The sequence below is a fragment of the Panicum virgatum genome, chromosome 5K (assembly GCF_016808335.1).
Source record: "Panicum virgatum strain AP13 chromosome 5K, P.virgatum_v5, whole genome shotgun sequence".
Lineage (NCBI taxonomy): Eukaryota > Viridiplantae > Streptophyta > Magnoliopsida > Poales > Poaceae > Panicum > Panicum virgatum.
The window spans coordinates 33,061,920-33,080,055 of record NC_053140.1 but is presented as its reverse complement, the minus strand read 5'-3'; the positions used below and the strand labels follow the sequence as shown (position 1 = coordinate 33,080,055).

At 48.4% G+C, this 18,136-nt stretch overlaps 2 protein-coding genes and 1 long non-coding RNA gene across 10 annotated transcripts; 2 read left to right on the top strand and 1 right to left on the bottom strand.

The window, feature by feature from the left end:
- The first annotated feature begins 480 nt into the window (after nucleotides 1-480).
- LOC120707141 lies at nucleotides 481-3,880 on the top strand. Its single transcript, XM_039991947.1, has 6 exons — nucleotides 481-1,412; nucleotides 1,513-1,599; nucleotides 1,733-1,954; nucleotides 2,371-2,589; nucleotides 2,667-2,813; nucleotides 3,127-3,880. The coding sequence occupies exons 1-6, from the start codon at nucleotides 1,215-1,217 to the stop codon at nucleotides 3,505-3,507; spliced, it is 1,254 nt and encodes a 417-aa protein (XP_039847881.1). The 5' UTR covers nucleotides 481-1,214; the 3' UTR covers nucleotides 3,508-3,880.
- Nucleotides 3,881-4,047: 167 nt separating this feature from the next.
- Nucleotides 4,048-14,570, bottom strand: LOC120707140 (2-oxoglutarate and iron-dependent oxygenase JMJD4-like). 8 transcript variants are annotated; one of them, XM_039991940.1, is made up of 13 exons: nucleotides 14,200-14,570; nucleotides 13,949-14,107; nucleotides 13,103-13,265; nucleotides 10,056-10,173; nucleotides 9,706-9,775; nucleotides 9,546-9,626; nucleotides 8,085-8,141; nucleotides 7,898-8,009; nucleotides 7,722-7,807; nucleotides 6,913-7,176; nucleotides 6,688-6,807; nucleotides 5,180-5,564; nucleotides 4,048-5,000 (listed from the first exon to the last, which is right to left on the bottom strand). In XM_039991940.1, exons 1-10 carry the CDS (start codon nucleotides 14,425-14,427, stop codon nucleotides 7,156-7,158), a joined length of 1,095 nt encoding a protein of 364 aa, XP_039847874.1. In that variant the 5' UTR covers nucleotides 14,428-14,570; the 3' UTR covers nucleotides 4,048-5,000; nucleotides 5,180-5,564; nucleotides 6,688-6,807; nucleotides 6,913-7,155. The 8 variants fall into 8 exon arrangements, with proteins under 8 accessions (XP_039847874.1, XP_039847879.1, XP_039847872.1 ...); XM_039991945.1 differs by having other exon boundaries at nucleotides 7,755-7,807; XM_039991938.1 differs by having other exon boundaries at nucleotides 7,303-7,807; nucleotides 14,200-14,568.
- On the top strand, nucleotides 8,895-9,083 carry LOC120707142. The gene is made up of 2 exons (XR_005688830.1): nucleotides 8,895-8,964; nucleotides 8,999-9,083. It is a non-coding gene; the product is annotated as an uncharacterized LOC120707142 (long non-coding RNA).
- Nucleotides 14,571-18,136: the final 3,566 nt, after the last annotated feature.

Here is an 18,136-nt window from a genome sequence, read left to right as displayed (position 1 = left end):
CGTAGGAGCGCGAGATCTGCTCACCGGAGCGACGGAACCGGAGATCTACTCACCGGTGACGGAAGGGAAGACGAGAGGCCGGCGGCGGAGGCGGGTGCGGCCGTGTGGGTAGCCGCTCGCCGGCCGGAATGGCAGAGGTGGCCAGGCGGAGGCGCAATCTCTCGCGGTCGTGGAGCGGCGGCGGGAGCCAGGCGACGGGGGGCGAGGGGAATGGGGGCTAGGGTTAGGGGGAGCCACGGGCAGAGTTATATACTCCCCCCTCCCCTGGCCAGCTGGGCTGGGCCGGCCGCGCCCGACCGTTGGAGTTAGCGGGCCACTACCGGGCCGGCCTGCTGCTTTCGTGCCGGGCCAAGCACAAAATGGGCCGGGCCAGGCCAAAAAACCAGGCTTCTGGGCGGGCCACCGGGTCGCTGGCTCCATAGCCAACTATAGAGGCAGAGTTTCTTCCTTGCAAATGCGCCCGCATCCGTCCCCAATCAAACTGCCATGCTGGTATGGTAGTACCACTCACTCATTGCAGCCGCAGCACTCCACATTTGCCTTGGCATGGGCACTCGCCTGGTTTGGGTTGGGCAGGGCGCCCTCATTCCTCAGCTCCCTTGCTGCTCTGCCTTTCCCAAAAGCAGGCACACCAAGTAAATTATTCCCCTCAACTCGATTGCCTCATGCTGCAAAGCCTCATGCTTTGTCGGGACCGGCTAGCTAACTCTGACTGCACTTCTCTCTCCTCTCCACTCTACCATCTGGCCATCACCATGATCGATAAGCGGAGAGCAACCTAGGCTGGCTGGCAGTCGCAGAGTGGCAGTAGTATATAGCGCCGCCCCCGGTGCCGTCGCCTGGGGAGCCTTGGAAGCGGAGACCTTTGCGTACAGGGAGGACGAGTGCTCGCTCCCCCGTCTTTGTTCGCCTTGCCCGAAGCAACGCAACGACCCGCCCCGCCACCACTTGAAGGCAGCTCCTGGATCACTAAGGAGCCACGCCGCCGGCTACATTTCTGGCAGCAGGAGCAGGAGCAGGAGCAGCCCCGACTCCCAAGGCCGCAGGCAAGCGAGCAAGCGAGCGGCGCGCACCAAAGCAGCAGCAGCAGCCACGGACCGGCCAATGTATTCTTCTCCTCCGCCGGCCTGGGAGAAGGAGAAGCGCAGCAGCGGCGACGACCAGAAGCGACCCTGCATCAGGAGGTTCCGCGAGCCGGTCAGGACCCCGCACTGATGGCAGCCAGCGCGTCGCCTTCTCGCCTTGCGCTCCTCGTCGCGCTGCTGCTTCTCGCCGGCTGGGCGTCGGCGGCGAACCAGAACCAGAACCAGAACCAGACGCGGGGGTTCCGGCCCGGCGACGAGCTCCGGCGGTACAGGAGGGTGCAGGCGCTGCTCCGGCGGCTCAACAAGCCGGCGCTCCGGACCATCCAGGCACGTGCGTGGGTGTCCTCTGCTCGTCTTCTTTGTCTGACGCTGAACTCGGACCATGACACCGACGGTGCGAGCTCACCTTTTGCTGTCGATGCTGCAGAGCCCCGACGGCGACCTCATCGACTGCGTGGCGGCGCACCTGCAGCCGGCGTTCGACCACCCGAGGCTGCACGGCCAGAGGCCACTGGTAAGTAATTCGCGTTCGGTGACCCCTGATCACCAGCACCCTGCTCTGTTTTCCTCTGCATTTTATTATCAAGCGATGGAACAGCAGAGAGTACTCATTAACAAAATAACAAGCTCTGTTTCCGTTCGTGCAGGACCCGCCGGCGCGGCCCAAGGGGCACCACCACCGCCGCCCCAACGACACCGCGGGCGCCGGCACGCAGCTCTGGGCGGCGTCCGGGGAGGCCTGCCCGGAGGGCTCCGTGCCCATCAGGCGGACCACGGAGGCCGACGTGCTCCGCGCCAGCTCCGTCCGCCGCTTCGGCAGGGCGCCCGCCGCCAGGGTGCGCCGCGACTCCGTCGCCGGCGGTCACGAGGTCCGTGCATGCCTACTCCATTCCTCTCCTCAGGATTCTTCAAGTCATCACCACCAGCTTGGCACTGGCAGCGCCATGGCATTTGGTTGGTGAGGCAGTTATGTACGTTCTGGGTCCGAGAGGGCCAAGATCTCAGCAGACCGACCGAGTTGCTCGCTGACAAGCGCTAGAAGCCAGAAAAGCTTGCATGGCGTCTCCTAGCTAGCTAGACTAGCCTAGCTGACATCATCCAGCAGCGTACAAGACGATAGATGGCTTTGTCGCAACCGATTAGCTAGATTCACCTGATGACGATGAGCGTGTCGAGTACTCGTGTCCTCTTCTTCTTCTTCCATCCTGCTGCAATGCAAATGCAATGCAATGCATCTGGATCGGTGACACTGACGGTGAGCCTGAATGATGAACCGGCGGTGCAGCACGCGGTGGGGTACGTGGCCGGCGACGAGTTCTACGGCGCCAAGGCGAGCATCAACGTGTGGGCGCCCAAAGTGAGCACGGCGTCGGAGTTCAGCCTGTCGCAGATCTGGGTCATCGCGGGCTCCTTCGGCAACGACCTCAACACCATCGAGGCCGGGTGGCAGGTCAGCCCGCAGCTCTACGGGGACAACTCGCCAAGGTTCTTCACCTACTGGACGGTAATCATCAGACTGATCGCCTCGATCGAGAATTCTGTAGGGATTCAATTCCTTATTCTGATTAATTGGTGGTGCAGACGGACGCGTACCAGACGACGGGGTGCTACAACCTCCTCTGCTCGGGCTTCATCCAGACCAACAGCCGCATCGCCATGGGCGCCGCCATCTCCCCCACCTCCGCCTACAACGCCGGCCAGTTCGACATCAGCCTGCTCGTCTGGAAGGTAACCATAGACCATGGCCTTCCTTCTGCAGGCAGTCGCAGACCGCGCGCATCATTGCGCTAGCTGTCCTTTCTTTAGTTTGCATCGCTTGCTCTGCTCCTTTCGCCTTTTTTCATTCAACAAGTGCACGGCTTTTCACATCGTGTCTAGAAATGAGTACAACCACGCACCGGTGCAGCTGAATTCCTTCTCTTTTTTTTTGGTCTTTTCATTTGCCTTTACTTATTTGATTTGATGAAACCGGATGAAATCTAATTTTTCCTCTCATTAACTGAAAAGAAATACAAATAAAATCTAACACGCGCGCTTGCAGGACCCGAACCACGGCAACTGGTGGCTGGAGTTCGGCTCCGGCGAGCTGGTGGGGTACTGGCCGTCGCTGCTGTTCACCCACCTGGCGTCGCACGCGAGCATGGTGCAGTTCGGCGGCGAGGTGGTGAACACGCGCGCGTCCGGGGCGCACACGGCCACGCAGATGGGCAGCGGCCACTTCGCCGGCGAGGGCTTCGGCCGCGCCTCCTACTTCCGGAACCTCGAGGTCGTGGACTGGGACAACAGCCTGGTGCCGCTTGCCGCCGGCTTCCACGTCACCGCCGACCACCCCAGCTGCTACGACATCCAGGGCGGCGTCAACGCCGTCTGGGGCAACTACTTCTACTACGGCGGGCCCGGCAGGAACGTCCGGTGCACGTAGCAGTGCGAGCACCTAGCACTAGCAGGGGGGTTGAATTGAAGAACAGGATGCAGTCATGCATGCAGATGAGCGAGGAGGATACTTTTTTTTGGTTTAATTCCCATGGCAATCTCTCTTTCTTGGTCTTTTCTTTTTCTTTTCTTTTTCTTGCAAAAGGTTCATTTCTCAAAAGGGAGAATCCACCATCATGTAATTTCTTCAATTTTCTTTTTTTTTCTCTTTTTTGGTGGTCTAAAACAAAAGGGTTGGGTACCAGGTATGGTCAGTGCAAACTAGTCAGGTTCATCAGGTAGTGACGAGTTGTAATGTAAAAGCCCCCTGAACAATGTAGCAAGCTAGCAGTATATACATTTGCATTGTCCATCAACAACAACCAGGCCTTGCTCTCTCTGCCAGTTTGCTCATGCTCTTCCTTCCTTGGGTCTGACTGAAAGTCCCCAATGGTTTCGTTTCAAAAAAAAAAGTCCCCAATGGTTAGATGAGGTAAAAGAAAGAAACATCATGTTAGGGAACAAGGGGGAACAAGCACACTCTGTGTCATGCTTCAACGTTAAGCAACAGTCACACATGTAAAATCTTGCACCAACATTGAAGCAATGCAAGAAGCAATCAAACGCCTCGGGAAGCAATCGATCGCGTCTTAGTACATAGTCACCTTTACCGATGACTAAGTTACAGAGTAGCAACAATAATCAAAGGAATAAGAAGCCCACAAAGCGACGGGATTTTGGGCAATGCTATGGTATGTACTACTAATAACCTTTATTAGAATCTAGAGAGGTGTAGCAGTAGGGAGTGTATATATATACAGCTTCTGTTTTGTTTCTTTTTCCTCCCAAGGCATTTGTCCCTTCCTTCACGTCCAAGTTACATCATCCATGTTGCAGCAAAGCACAAGCATCTAATCCACCCATTTCCCCAGCCTTAGAACAGTCGGAACACCAGGACCACCTCACGGGTCGGTCTGCTCCAGTTCACTGCCTCCCGGAAAATCGAAACGAACTAGAATCTACAGCGTACAGCTACAGGTGAGGAGGAACAGAGCCAGCCACCGAAAGCAGAAAAGAGTGGATGGCATGGCAGCCTCTGGAGCCAACTAGCCAAGCGTGTTTCCAAGTCCGAACACGAGACCACCAAGAAGTGAGGTGACAGGCATCGAGTCCTTGGTGTTTCAATTCCTCGGCCAAACTGGGCGCAGCAGCTTCAGGCTTGCAGGCTGCAGGACAACCATTTCCGTTTGTCCCTTGCTGTTGGGAGTATACTAGCATTATGTGGGATAGGCACGGGTAGCTGCTGCAATTGCCGGCAATAACACTGCAACAAACTCCTCTGCCTGTAGACAGGGGGTATTTAAGCACGCCATTACAGCCCTGCTGCTTCCATTAGGTTCAATGGCAAACAGCACCAGCGACATCGGCCTGCAACGGCTAGCCAGTGGATAATGAGCGGCAGGCGACAGGATTCACTGCGGCGTTGTCAAGAGCCCCAGCTACCTGCATCAGGTTAGATGCAACGGCAAGCAATAATTAGAGCGGTAACGCAGCTTAACGCCTTAATTAGAGCGTGCCTTGTTAGGTTGCGTGAAACTGAAACTAACAGCACAATTACGATGATAATACTAATGCAAAACAGTAACATGTATATGCAGGTCAGAGTATAGCTGATGACGCACCTGTCGGAGAAACCGAGAAGCTCCTGTCGGTTATAGATCGATCACTTGCAGTTGCAGCCATCAAGGCTTGACGAATGGAGAAATCTAGAGTGGCTCCTCCTGTTCTTGTGCCTCGGCATGTCTGGTAAAACAGAACAGTGCATATCATAGGACTGCAGCAATGGCCAACAATCCAGCAGACAGGGGCACGGCGTGGTGCTGGAAAGGTGAACGGGATGGCAGTGCCAAGAGGAGACAGGAGCAACACTCGCAGTGGAAACCCAGCAGATCTGTTTGTTTCCATGTCCCTCCTGCTGCTGCTTAGTCCCCAAATGGATCTGAGCACCAGACAGGCAATAATTATAATTTGGTGCTCTTGCTCCTGCTGTGCAGCAATCGCCCCAGGCTGCAGTCACATAGTCACCAGACAGGGTTTCATTCAGTCAGGTACAGAGCAGACCAAGCCAAGAGGAACATTCCAATCCAACACGGCCTATAGTGCACTTGTGTAAGAGGGGAGAGGACACCATTTCATGATAATAAAGATAATTTATTTAGTACTCGTGTAAATGACCGAAAGCTGTTGTTCAGATATTCGCACCCTCAAGGCTGGCCGGTATAAGGTGTGGATAAACTTTTGGTAAATTAAAGAAGCTTTTGGTCAAGGGGGTACCAGAGCAGTTATATTGATCAGTACTGGCACTGCTTTTTCAGTACTCCCTCCGTTCCAAATTATAAGTCGTTTGACTTTTTCAACTCCAAGTTTGACCACTCGTCTTATTCAAAAATTTATGCAAAACATCACTTCTTTTATTGTGGATTGCTTTATCAATACAAGTTATTCAAGAGTGACTTAAATTTGACTATGTTTGCATAAATTTTTTGAATAAGACGAGTGGTCAAACTTGATGTCAAAAAAGTCAAATGACCTATAATTTGGAACGGAGGGAGTACAAACTATAGTTTCTCTTAGTCGATTTATCTAGATAATGGAATAAAACAGGTCTCTCACCTCTACATGTTCTCAGTCAACTAGAAACTTTTGCCCGACTAGTTTTGTTAATTGTTAAAAAAAAATAAAGCCAAAAAGGTTGCATCTGCAAAATTCTTGGGCCATCCTCAGGCCATTTTCATATCATATCACATAACTCTAACTAACTCTAACCCATAGCATGATTATTCTTTAACATATATCATTTATTCTTCCAACAGTTTTTTGAAAGGATCATAAGACACCCGCAGAATCTTTTTTGGAAAGCAAAGCATTACTCACCGCCTCACAAGTACTCCATTCCAAAATGTAGCTCGTTTTGTTTTTTCTAAATTCATAGTGTTTGCTATACACCTAGATATACTATGAACCTAGAAAAGTCAAAACGACATATATTTAAGAATGAAGGGAATAATATTCAAAAGATTTTCTGTTCATATTGTTTTTCTCTTATGATAAACTTTAATCATTATAAAACAGAGATGATCAAGACTGGATTCTTTGACTTAAACTGTGGTTTAAGAAAAAAATCACTTACAAAACTTTTCATCAAATATAGTACAGTACATCTTTAAAACACAGCTGAACACTCGCTTAAGCCTTGATTGATTGTACAAAACAGCTTTTAACCCTTGTCTTGTCAAGATTCTCCACCTGTCTGCAGGAACAGAGACAGCAAACAAAAGTAATGAGTGATTTACAAATGAAATCTTCCATAGAAACCATTAAAAATTTACTACTCTCATATCGTTAGCGACTTTACCATATATGACAGGTTGAATGTAGTAAAATATTTGGAAATCATTTGGATATATAAGCAGTGCAAATTTTGTCCATCCAACTTGAATGCAATTATCAGAAAGGTGGGTGATTTGACCAATAATTACATCCTTAGTGACATCTTCTGCATGGAAGAATTAAACAGCCTGATTGCCACAAAAGGGTGCAATCTTTTGACCTTCCACTGTTATGCAAATGTCACATCAGAAAACTTCATGTTTGGAGTTTACGTCATGAAACGTGGGCACTGCAAAGAGAACCAATAAGTATGTAATGCACAATTGATTCTCCAACTGACAGGCTGTCAGAATCCAACAGTGATCAAATATGTATCATGGCTCACTAATTAGGATTCATGCAAGCACAAGTTTACCATGCTAGATGGACTAAAAACTATCCATCAGAGAGAGCACTATCAATTAGTGTCACCAAATCTGCAGGTACACAAACTTCACTGATCAAAGAAATAATGTGATCAACCACATTGCAATCAGAGTTCAAGCAGATCGCTGACAAACAGCTCTTCTGATATGAAGTAGAAGATTTAAGACAATGTCTTTGCCCTCTGTCTATGTGTTCATATGCCTGTGACAGTGTCACCAATAGCCTTCTGAAACTCTCCTCTTCTAATATTTGTTTGACATTGGAGAAAGCATTACGGTTATCTTCAGAAATACTACGAAGATTCTCAGTAGTGAAAGCCTCTGTAGTTATCATTTTTGATGCAACATTACGAATTGACTTCAGATTATAGACAAAAGGGAGTGCAGTTTCTGTTGAAAATGTTGCAACCTCTGGCTGCTGAAGATGGTAAAGCTCAATTACATTGGCTAAAGCAAACCGCACTATGAAAATGAAGAAATCATAGAAGTTCATCCCTGAAAATAGATCAAATAGGATGTTATCAGAGAAGGTTAAAAAAGGCATTTCTTGTTGTTCATGTAATTATTCACATAATGGAGCATTACCTGTATTAGCCGCCAAGTTCCGTTGGCAAAGCCCTTCAAAATCATCACATATTTCTCGAATGTCTTCAATATATTCTTTTGCAACTTTGTAGTCTTCATAAAGCAAGTTCCACTAAATGTGCCAAGTATTAGCGAGAATGTAATTTATTATTTTACAACTAACTTGATACAAAACACATGTACTCACCACCCAGTGCAGGTTGTAGGCATTAAACCAATTATGGTTTATAGATATAGTATCCTCCTATAGTGGTTGCCATAGAGGGGAAAAACACATTAGTTTAACAGCTAGTAGTATATTAATGGTAACTGGTACAATTCTTTAAACAAATATTGTACAGGAAAAATCAAAGAACTTTTTAAGAAACAAATAAATGCACTGCCATTTGAATATCATACAAACAGATTTAGCTACACTAATGTTAATTGATAAATACTTATAAAAATATAATTTCAGTAACTATAGTTTAGTTGTTGGGAGTAAAATTTTCTTCAAATTGATTAGCCATTGCATCAGTTTACATGCCACTGGGAGCAGACTGAAATGATTCAAAGTTCTTCCATGGACTTGAGCCCAGCAGTAACCACAGCATGGAGGCGCAGAATGCACAGAGATGTGACGCATAAGTTCTTTCAAGTATCATTTTATCGTCAGGAAGTTGCAAGCATATGAGCATATCTCATAATTTAGCATTTCATCATGATTAGCTGCTTTTTTCTTTTGAATCATCCATGTTACTTTCTTAGCAGTCAAGTCGTACTCCAAACATATAAGGTCATAAGGATTGGTTTGCATCCTTTATGTGTGCAAGCAATGGGAGTGAATAATCTTCATAACTTCTAAAGTTTTCTCCGTCATATATTGTTTTTCCACATCTATTGTCTAGCTCTCTATGTTCTAATGTCCCGCTCCTGTCTGCATGATATGTTAGATAAGTCTCACGATAGTGCGTCCCTGTACTTATCTATACTACTAGATAGGGCTAGGTATAGCCCCCCCGGGGTGATCTCGACCATCGATGGGATTGCACGGAGGTTTTTTTTTCTAGCCATATATGGCTGCTTAGGTGTCTATTAAGAGTCTAGGTTATGGCTGCTTAGGTGTCTATTAAGAGTCTAGGAGCATATTTCGTAGAATATGCTGCCGTTGGAGTCTATATATATGTAAACTGCCCTTTGGGCTTAATGGGTTGAGAAAAATATTTCATTGTTGGGCCAACATGATATTTGCCCATCATAAGTTCAGGACATTTTCAATCTCATTAAAGGGGACATCAAACCAAGCCCTTCCAAATCCTCCTCAACATAGGAAGTTAAACATCTAAGTTGAAAAAGAACAAAGTGCACATCAAGTGACACCAACCCCAAATTAAGAAAATGAGAACTAAACTTGGTGAAAGCAGATTACATATGTTAGTCACTGAGAGGAGTATACATGTAAAATGGGTGGAGATATTTTAAAGATGTCCAGTGTTAACAACCAATCTGATCCAAAGGCAATGATTGATAGTTTCATGTTATCCTATTTAGTTCCTATTACGTCCAATGTGGAAAATATATCTACTTGCATAACAGTATAACACCAAACCAATACAGATCAACCATCACAGTAAACATGCAGTTGAATTGCAAATATGGGGAGATTTACCAGGTTATGGACTTGGTGATACCATCCACTGGGAACAAATATGATTTCATTCTGCTCTTGAATGCACTCTAGCCATTCAGTCTACAAAAGAAACTTCATAAAATTACATTTCAGAAAAGAAACTTTCCAAAGGAATATGACCAGAGGGAGGGAGGGAGACCTTATTGAATTCAGGAAAAAGCTTTTCAGAAACATCATCATTTAAGTTATAGACCGAGGATCTCATGTACCTACATGGCACAATTAACAATCACTGAGCAGGCAACAACAGAAAGTACTACAAAAAAATGAGGGAAGATATGGAGCATTTTTGCATTATGTATTATGTGTCTTTTAGAAAACACAAAAGTTATATGTAAAAGCTATAATGATGCTTAATAGTTGCTTTACATGAACTAATCTAACGGGGTCACCTAATATGCTTTCATTCTACCATTAAGCATTGTTACCAAAGTTTTAGCTAACAATAATAAATAATGATAAGAAATACCAAAACTAACTTTTTCGTACCTATCAAATACACGATGACTTTGTGATGGTGGTAGCAACAGCCATTGTTTTCTCCCACAAACATTTGCTGACCAGCTGTATGACCTAAAAACATCAGCATGCAGAGGAGTCCAGGTTCCTACAGATCGAAACTCAAGCATAATTATACAACAACAACAACATAGTTTTTTTCCCCAAATAAGTTGGGGTAGGCTAGAGATGAAACCCGAAAGAAATAAGTTCAAGATTCAAGCACATTGATAGCTAGTCTCCAAGCGCTCCTATCCAAAGCTATCTCTTTAGAGATATTCCAATCCTTAGGGTCTCTCTTAACCGACACATCACACGTCAGTTTAAGTCTACCTCTACCCCTCTTTACATTATTGACCCGCTCAAGAACCCCATTACGCATCGGCGCCTCAGGAGGCCTTCGTTGGACATGTCCAAACCATCTCAGCGGATGCTGGGTAAGTTTCTCCTCAATTGGTGCCACCCCGACCCTATCCCGAATAACTTCGTTCCGGACTCTATCCCTTCTTGTGTGCCCGCAAAACCACTGCAACATCCGCATCTCTGCTACACTCAGTTGCTGGACATGTCGCCTTTTTGTAGGCCAACATTCAGCACCGTATAACATCGCCGGACAAATTGCTGTCCTATAGAATTTGTCTTTTAGCTTTTGTGGCACCCTCTTGTCACAAAGGATGCCAGAAGCTTGCCGCCATTTCAACCAGCCAGCTGAAATTCTATGCCTAACATCTTCATCAATGTCGCCATCCTTTTGTAGCACCGATCCTAAATACCGAAAAATATCCTTCTGGACCACCACTTGCCCATATAGACTAACGTCTCCCCCCTTATGCCTAGTCGCACTGAAATCGCACATCATGTACTCGGTCTTGGTCCTACTAAGTCTGAACCCTTTCGACTCTAACGTGCGTCCCCACAGCTCTAACTTCCTATTAACCCCTGCCCTACTCTCGTCAACTAGCACCACATCATCAGCAAAGAGCATACACCAAGGGGTCTCACCTTGTATATCCCTTGTGACCTCATCCATCACTAAAACAAATAAATAAGGGCTCAATGCTGACCCCTGGTGTAGGCTTATGTTAATAGGAAAGTCAGTAGTGTTGCCATCACATGTCCGGACAAACGTCGTCGCATCCTTATACATATCCTTAATGAGGGTAATGTACTTAGTTGGGTCTTTGTGCTTCTCCAAAGCCCACCACATGACATTTCTCGGTACTTTGTCATATGCCTTCTCAAGGCCAATGAAGACCATGTGCAAGTCCTTCTTCTGCTCCCTATATCTCTCCATCAATTGTTGTATTAAGAAAATCGCCTCCATGGTTGACCCTCCAGGCATGAACCCAAATTGGTTTTGGGTCACACTTATCACTCTTCTTAGGCGATGCTCGATAGCCCTCTCCCAAAGTTTCATCGTATGGCTCATCAGCTTAATTCCACAGTAGTTAGTACAACTTTGAACATCGCCCTTGTTTTTGAAGATATGTACTAATATACTTCTGCTCCATTCTTCCGGCATCTTGTTTGACCGAAAAATGAGATTAAAAAGCTTAGTTAACCATACTATTGCTCTATCTCCTAGACATCTCCACACCTCAATGGGAATACCATCAGGGCCCATCGCTTTACCTCCCTTCATCCTCTTCAAAGCCTCCCCGATCTCTACCTCCTGAATTCTCCTCACAAAACGTCTTTTGGTATCGTCAAAAGAGTCATCTAACTCAAGGGTAGGGCTCTCACTCTCCCCATTAAACAACTTGTCAAAGTACTCTCTCCATCTATCCATGATCTCCTCATCCTTCACTAGCAGTCGATCTGTCTCATCCTTAATGCATTTGATTTGGTTGATGTCCTTTGTCTTCCGCTCGCGGATCCTAGCCATCCTATAAATGTCCTTCTCCCCTTCTTTCGTGCCTAGCCGCTGATACAGGTCATCATACGCCTTACCTTTTGCTACACTCACAGCTCGCTTTGCAACCCTCTTCGCTAATTTATAGCCCTCGATGTTGGCTGCATTCTTGTCAAGGTGGAGGCACTTGAAACACTCATTCTTCTCCTTAATAGCCCTTTACACATCGTCGTTCCACCACCAGGTGTCTTTCCCCTCCTGTTTGCCTCCCCTACTCACGCCAAACATATGTTGCCATCTTTAGCCACATGTCATCTGCGTCTTCTCCTTCTTCCCAAGGCCCCTCACCTAGCATCCTTTCCTTAAACGCTTGTGCCGCTTCCCCTCTAAGCTTCCACCACTTTGTTCTCGCAATCTTGGCACTCGCAATCTTGGCACGTTTGTCCCGGTGGACACGTACCCGAAGACGAAAGTCCACCACCACAAGCTTATGTTGAGGGACAACACACTCCCCAGGTATCACCTTACAATCTAAGCAATCACGTCTATCCTCCCTCCTAGCAAGGATAATGTCGATCTGGCTCGAGTGTTGTCCACTACGAAATGTCACAAGATGGGATTCCCTCTTCTTAAACACGGTATTCGCTATCAACAAGTCGTAGGCTAACGCGAAGTTCAACACATCCTCCCCCTCTTGACTCCTGCTACCATACCCAAAACCCCCGTGCACTCGCTCGAACCCTACATTAGTCGCACCCACATGGCCGTTGAGATCTCCTCCTATGAAGAGTTTCTCGCTGGTAGGCACGGTACTAACCATGTATCTAGATCTTCCCAGAACTGCATCTTGGTGCTCTCACTAAGGCCTACCTGAGGGGCATAGTCACTGATCACATTCAAAACCGAATCTCCAACTACCAACCGGATTAGGATAATCTGGTCGCCTTGCCTTCTAACATCTACGACTCCATCCTTAAGGCTCCTATCAATCAAGATGTCTACACCATTCCTACCCGGAGTTGCTCCCGTGTACCAAAGGTTGAAGCCAGTATCCTCAACCTCCTTTGCCTTCTGGCCCTTCCAAGCATAATTATGATTGGAGATAATCATAATATAATACAGGGTAACTTGCGTGTGGAACCACAGAATTTCACAATGCTAGCTAGACATGTAAAATAGAACATACCTTTTTCTCCCATGTAAACAAATTGATAGTCCGAACAGTTTATTTCATTTTTATGATTGGCAATGTCAGAATCTCTATGTATACGGTGACTGTCAAGATACATGTTGAGCCAATCATCAACAAAGAATGTTGGTGTAGTATATGCAACATAATAAGGGTACTCCTGGAAATTTAAGATAAGTAATTACAGCCATATTGCAGTTGCAGCAGGAAAGGGAATATCAGTTGGAAAAAGAAAAGAGGCATTGTCTGCATTCTACTGTTGAGCTATTGAAGGATTATTCAATCTTGTAAGCATAGACACACACATTGTTCTCTTTTTCAAAATGATCCTCAACTGCATAGCACAGAAGTTATGGTGAAATCCTTATAGTTAAAATAATAAAACATTTTGGTCTTAAGAACTGGTATGTGGATTTAAGACAATGTTGCAATCCTTGGAACAGAAATTTGCAGCTAGCCAGTTACTAAATAATAGATTCGAGCTCTGAAAAAAAGGAATAAAATCAGCGGGCATACATCACATCATGCTGCTTGCTGGAACTGACTCCATACCACAGTTTTCCTCCAACTTAAAACAATAATAAAACATAATTTAGTTTATAACATTACAAGTTACCTCTGTCAGATATGCCAGCTTTACATAGGCAAGGCATATAGAAACAAATACATAGTCATCATTGGAGAAAATACTGTATTATTACCATAAAATGTTTTGGCAAAAATTAGGAGATGCACTCGCTGTTTATTTCGATTTGGCATAATAAACCTTTACATGCAGGAAAAAAAAATACAAGCCATTGTAGTACTTGAGAAAATCAAGCAAGCAGTGTGCTGGGGGCAGACCTTAACGAAATGCCAATCTTTCAGATACAACAGGGAGCTCTCGCGATCCCCAGCACTGGAGCCACCATGAGCGTCTCCAACCCAGTGATCGATGAACTCCTGCATGGACATCTCAAGGCGCTTCTGGTCCGTGAACTCCCTCGAGGAGCAGTCAGCAACCTGCGCAATCGACACCACTGCGTACGGGTCCTCAAACGATTCGCGTAGCAAGCGCAACGGGCCATCAGCATGGGCGAGGAGGAGGGGGTTACCTGGACGAGAGGGGAGGGGAAGTTCCGGGCGAAGAAGCTGAGGTCAGGGCGGCGGCGGTCGCCGGGGCCGGGGAGCGTCCAGTCCTCGCAGGCCCGCCAGGACGCGGTGAGCCCCGTGAGGACGACGGGTCGGTTGGGCGCCATGAAGCGGTTGACGAACTCCGCGTAGGTCAGCGACGTTCCGTCCACGCGCTCCACCTGCCCCACCACCTTCACGCGGCCGTCCATCTGGTCGACCGAGGGAGAGGGAAGGGAGCCACGCTTGCTTCTTCGGCAGCTTCGCTCGGGCTCGGGCGGCGGCGGAGTTGGAAGTGCGCAGTCGCGGAGTCGCCGGAGTCGGGGGCGACAAGCCGGACCGGGCCGTAGTTTCCGCACAGGCCTTTAGTTGGGCCGCTAGTGTCCACCGCTCTCGTTTGTGGCCGGCGTTTCGGCCCAACATTTTCTCCACGCACGTTTTTCTGTTATATCGTATTTGTTTTCATATTTGTGTTCGAGTCGGATACAGATAGTGTTAGTTTTTGCTGGATAAAATTCTAATAGATATCGACATCATAAAAATGTAACTTTTGAGCATTTAGATACAGATTGGTTACGGATATTGGATACTCGGAATCGGATACGGACGGATAAAAACTCTTCCAGATCGGATCGAATTCGAATACGATCAGAAAATATTTGTACCATTTTTATCTCTAACTGGTGCTCCTTAAACTTGCCTAGCTGTGTCAAGCCGGTCCCCAAACTTGCAAAACGGGCATTTATAGGTGCCTAAACACTGTTTAGATGCAAATAACTCTCTGGGCTGTGAATCTGCATCTTAATAGTTTAACTACAGTGATACCCGAACAGTGTTTAGGCATCTAAAGGCCTGTTTTGCAATTTGGGGACTGGCTTGACACAGCTGCACAAATTTAAGGACCGCTAGTGGACTTTTCTCTTTTTTTTGTCTTCTTTTGGTCATATTTGTAGGAAATTCATTTGGTTTTTATATGTACGATATATGATACGATGAAAAATATATTCATTTGTATATTAGTATTAGTATTTGATTGTTTCTTGTGGTTTAAATTGCTTATTCTTGCATACATGTGCGCTAAACAATCCTACAGGCTCATTTGGATACTCAGCATTAAAAAACCATGGGAAAGAACCCAACAGGAATTGGCCAAGTGGGTGCTATACTCCATATTGTCACCAATCTACTACTTCACCAAAAGAAAAAAGAGAAAATTCCTTGCATGGCCCTAGAGGAAATAGCGCTTCCTTGTGTGGCCCTGGAAAAATAAAACTTTCTTGTATGGCCTCCACTTTATTTTCTATCCCTTCTGTGGCCTTCCCATCACCTCCTGTTAGAAAATCCGTCAATATCACACGGAACCCCGCCGGCTGTCCGCTCCACATCCCCCCGACCCACGCGATGCAGGCCGTCTGCCGCCCCGCGCCCCCGTTGACCTGCCGTTGGAGGCGTCGCCACCGCCGCCGGTGAAGGCAACGACGCCCTGTGCCCGCCCGCCCGCCTTGTCACACGCGCCATGATGCCCTGCTCTTCGCCATGCTCGTCGCCGCGGCCGCGACCGCCTCCCCCGCCACGTGCGCGTAGACGCACCATGGACACGCCACTCTCCCTTGCCGCGCGCGACCCTCCTGGACCTCCACGCCTTGCCGCTACACGCACTGCGCGCCGCCGGCGCCTCCGTCGGCGGCGGTGTCCTCCGGGAACACGAGCGGGGCCATCGTGGTTGCCCACGGGTGCGGCGCTGGCGCGGATGGCGAGCGAGGCCGCGGTGACGAGCATGGTTCCATGCCACCAACAACCGCAGGCCACCCTTGCGCTTGCGGTTGCAGACCACAAGCAAGAGCTCGATCTTGCCACGCCGAGCAAGATCTCCCTCCTCCCCATTTCTATCTCGCGATGCCTCCATAAAATCAATGGCCTGCGAGGCAGTGCTGACCCCTAGTTCCTCCACTCTTGCACAGGCTCGGCACCGCCCAGTCCCGTACCCGAGCTAGATCCAGCACCATGGATCTCGCGCGCAGGGCCCTACCCTGCGCCGGTCGCGGGGAGGAGCGGGATCCGGCGGGCGCTCCAATTCTCCTCCGCTCACGTTCACCAGGGGAGAAGCAGGGTGCCGCCGCTAAACCTCGCGCGCGGGCCCCTGCTCTGCGCCGGCCTCCGGGAGGATCTCCCTGCCATGGGTAGGTGCGGGATCCGGCGAGTGCTCCATGCCTCCGCTCGCGCTAGGCAGGGGAGAAGGAGGGCGCCACCGCCGGTCTTGGACGAACTGAAGAGTTGGTACGTCAGCCGCGCGGCGTAGCAGGCAGCGTTGGCAGCGGCGCGGCGTACCGGGCGGCGTCGGCGTCGGTGTCGGCGTAGCGGGCAGCGGCGCGGCGTAGCGGACGGCATCGGCGGAGGCAGCTGCCCATCGTGGCGCCGGAACACCGCGTCTCGGTGGACCTTGGGGATGTGGAGCGTTCTCGATGGCTCGGTGGCATTGGCAGCGAAGCAGAGGAGGGAGCGGACGGCTGGCGGCAGGACTCCGTCTAATGTTGACGGAATTTTCTAACGGCAGCTAACCGGAGGCCATAGAAGGGGTAGAAAATAAAGTGGAGGCCATACAAGAAAGTTTTATTTTTTCAGGGCCACACAAGGAAGTGATATTTTCTCTAGAGCCATGCAAGGAATGTTCTCAAAGAAAAACACATGATTATAAAAGATTCGTTGTAATATAAGGTATACATTCTTGATTCCAAGATGCAACGCCCTGGCTGGGATCCTTACTTCCAAGTGCCAAGAGCAAAGGGACATCACATGAAATTTTCAGTCATAAAAAGGTCACCTTTCTTTTAGGCTATCATTGGTTTTTTAAGTTGCTGTCACATTGAGTATTCGGATGTCAATTCGAATGTTCAGATGCCAACTTAATATAAAACTAATTGCATAAGTGATAAGTTGCTATTATGGCTCTAGACAAATCTATTAAGTATAATTAATGTATGATTAGTGAATGATTACTGTAGCAATTAGGGGTCAAATTATGAACTAATTAGGCTTAATAGATTCATCTCGTGATTAAGTCACGACTTATGAAATTAGCTTTGTAATAAGTCTATATTTAGTACTTCTAATTGATGTGTAAATATGCGATGTTAGACTTACAACTTAAATTGAAAAAACCAAACGAAGCCTTACACTAAAGATCGAGTATGTCAGGAGGCTGCTGCTACATTCTCCTATATTTGTATGAGTAAAGTCCATTTTTGGCCATCCAACTCTTGTCTCTGTTTGGTTTTAGCCATCGAACTCCAAAACCGGGTATCCTTGGCCATCGAACTCTCAAAACCGTTCATATTTAGCCATCCCGGTGATTTTGGATGTGGTTTTGCTGACGTGGCTGCCACATGTTGGTGGGACCCACCTGTCATTTTTTTATCTCTCATATTTCTCTCTTTCTTCCCCCTCTCTCCTATTTCTCTCTCCGCCGCGTGCAGGGCCCTCCCTCCTCTCCGGCGTGTGCGGCCCTCCACCCCCTCCCTCCTCTCCGGCCCCCTCCCTTGCTCCCACGGCTGGTGGCCTGCGCGGCGCGGGCGTGAAGGCCGATGCGGGAGCGGCGGCCGGCCTCGCGAGGAACGGCGGGGAGCCTCGGCGGGCCTCCGGTGGTGCTGGCCCGTGGTGGGGCTGCAGCTCGCTTGCCTGGCGGCGCTGGCCCGCGGCGGCGCTCGAGCTCGCCAAGCCGGCGGTGCAGGCCCGAGGCGGAGCTCGAGCTTGCCCGGCCGCCTCGCATGCCTAGGCGACCATCGCCTCCCTCTTCTCGGCCGCCTCAGCACGAACCGATCTCGGGAGCTGCCGCCTTCTCCGCGACGACGTCGGCGAGCTTCCTGTAGCGACTCCGTCCGCAGGTGGTGCCATCCCCTTGCTGCAGCACGTCGGCGAGGCCCG

Excerpts from the sequence above, each read along its gene's own strand:
- LOC120707140 (XM_039991938.1), bottom strand. The coding sequence starts at position 14,427 with ATGGACGGCCGCGTGAAGGTGGTGGGGCAGGTGGAGCGCGTGGACGGA. Across the intron at positions 13,266-13,948 it reads AAGATTGGCATTTCGTTAAG|GAGTACCCTTATTATGTTGC; the intron begins GTCTGCCCCCAG and ends TTAAATTTCCAG. Across the intron at positions 9,776-10,055 it reads AGTCATCGTGTATTTGATAG|GTACATGAGATCCTCGGTCT; the intron begins GTACGAAAAAGT and ends TGTGCCATGTAG.
- LOC120707141 (XM_039991947.1), top strand. The coding sequence starts at position 1,215 with ATGGCAGCCAGCGCGTCGCCTTCTCGCCTTGCGCTCCTCGTCGCGCTG. Across the intron at positions 1,600-1,732 it reads TGCACGGCCAGAGGCCACTG|GACCCGCCGGCGCGGCCCAA; the intron begins GTAAGTAATTCG and ends CCGTTCGTGCAG. Across the intron at positions 2,814-3,126 it reads TCAGCCTGCTCGTCTGGAAG|GACCCGAACCACGGCAACTG; the intron begins GTAACCATAGAC and ends GCGCGCTTGCAG.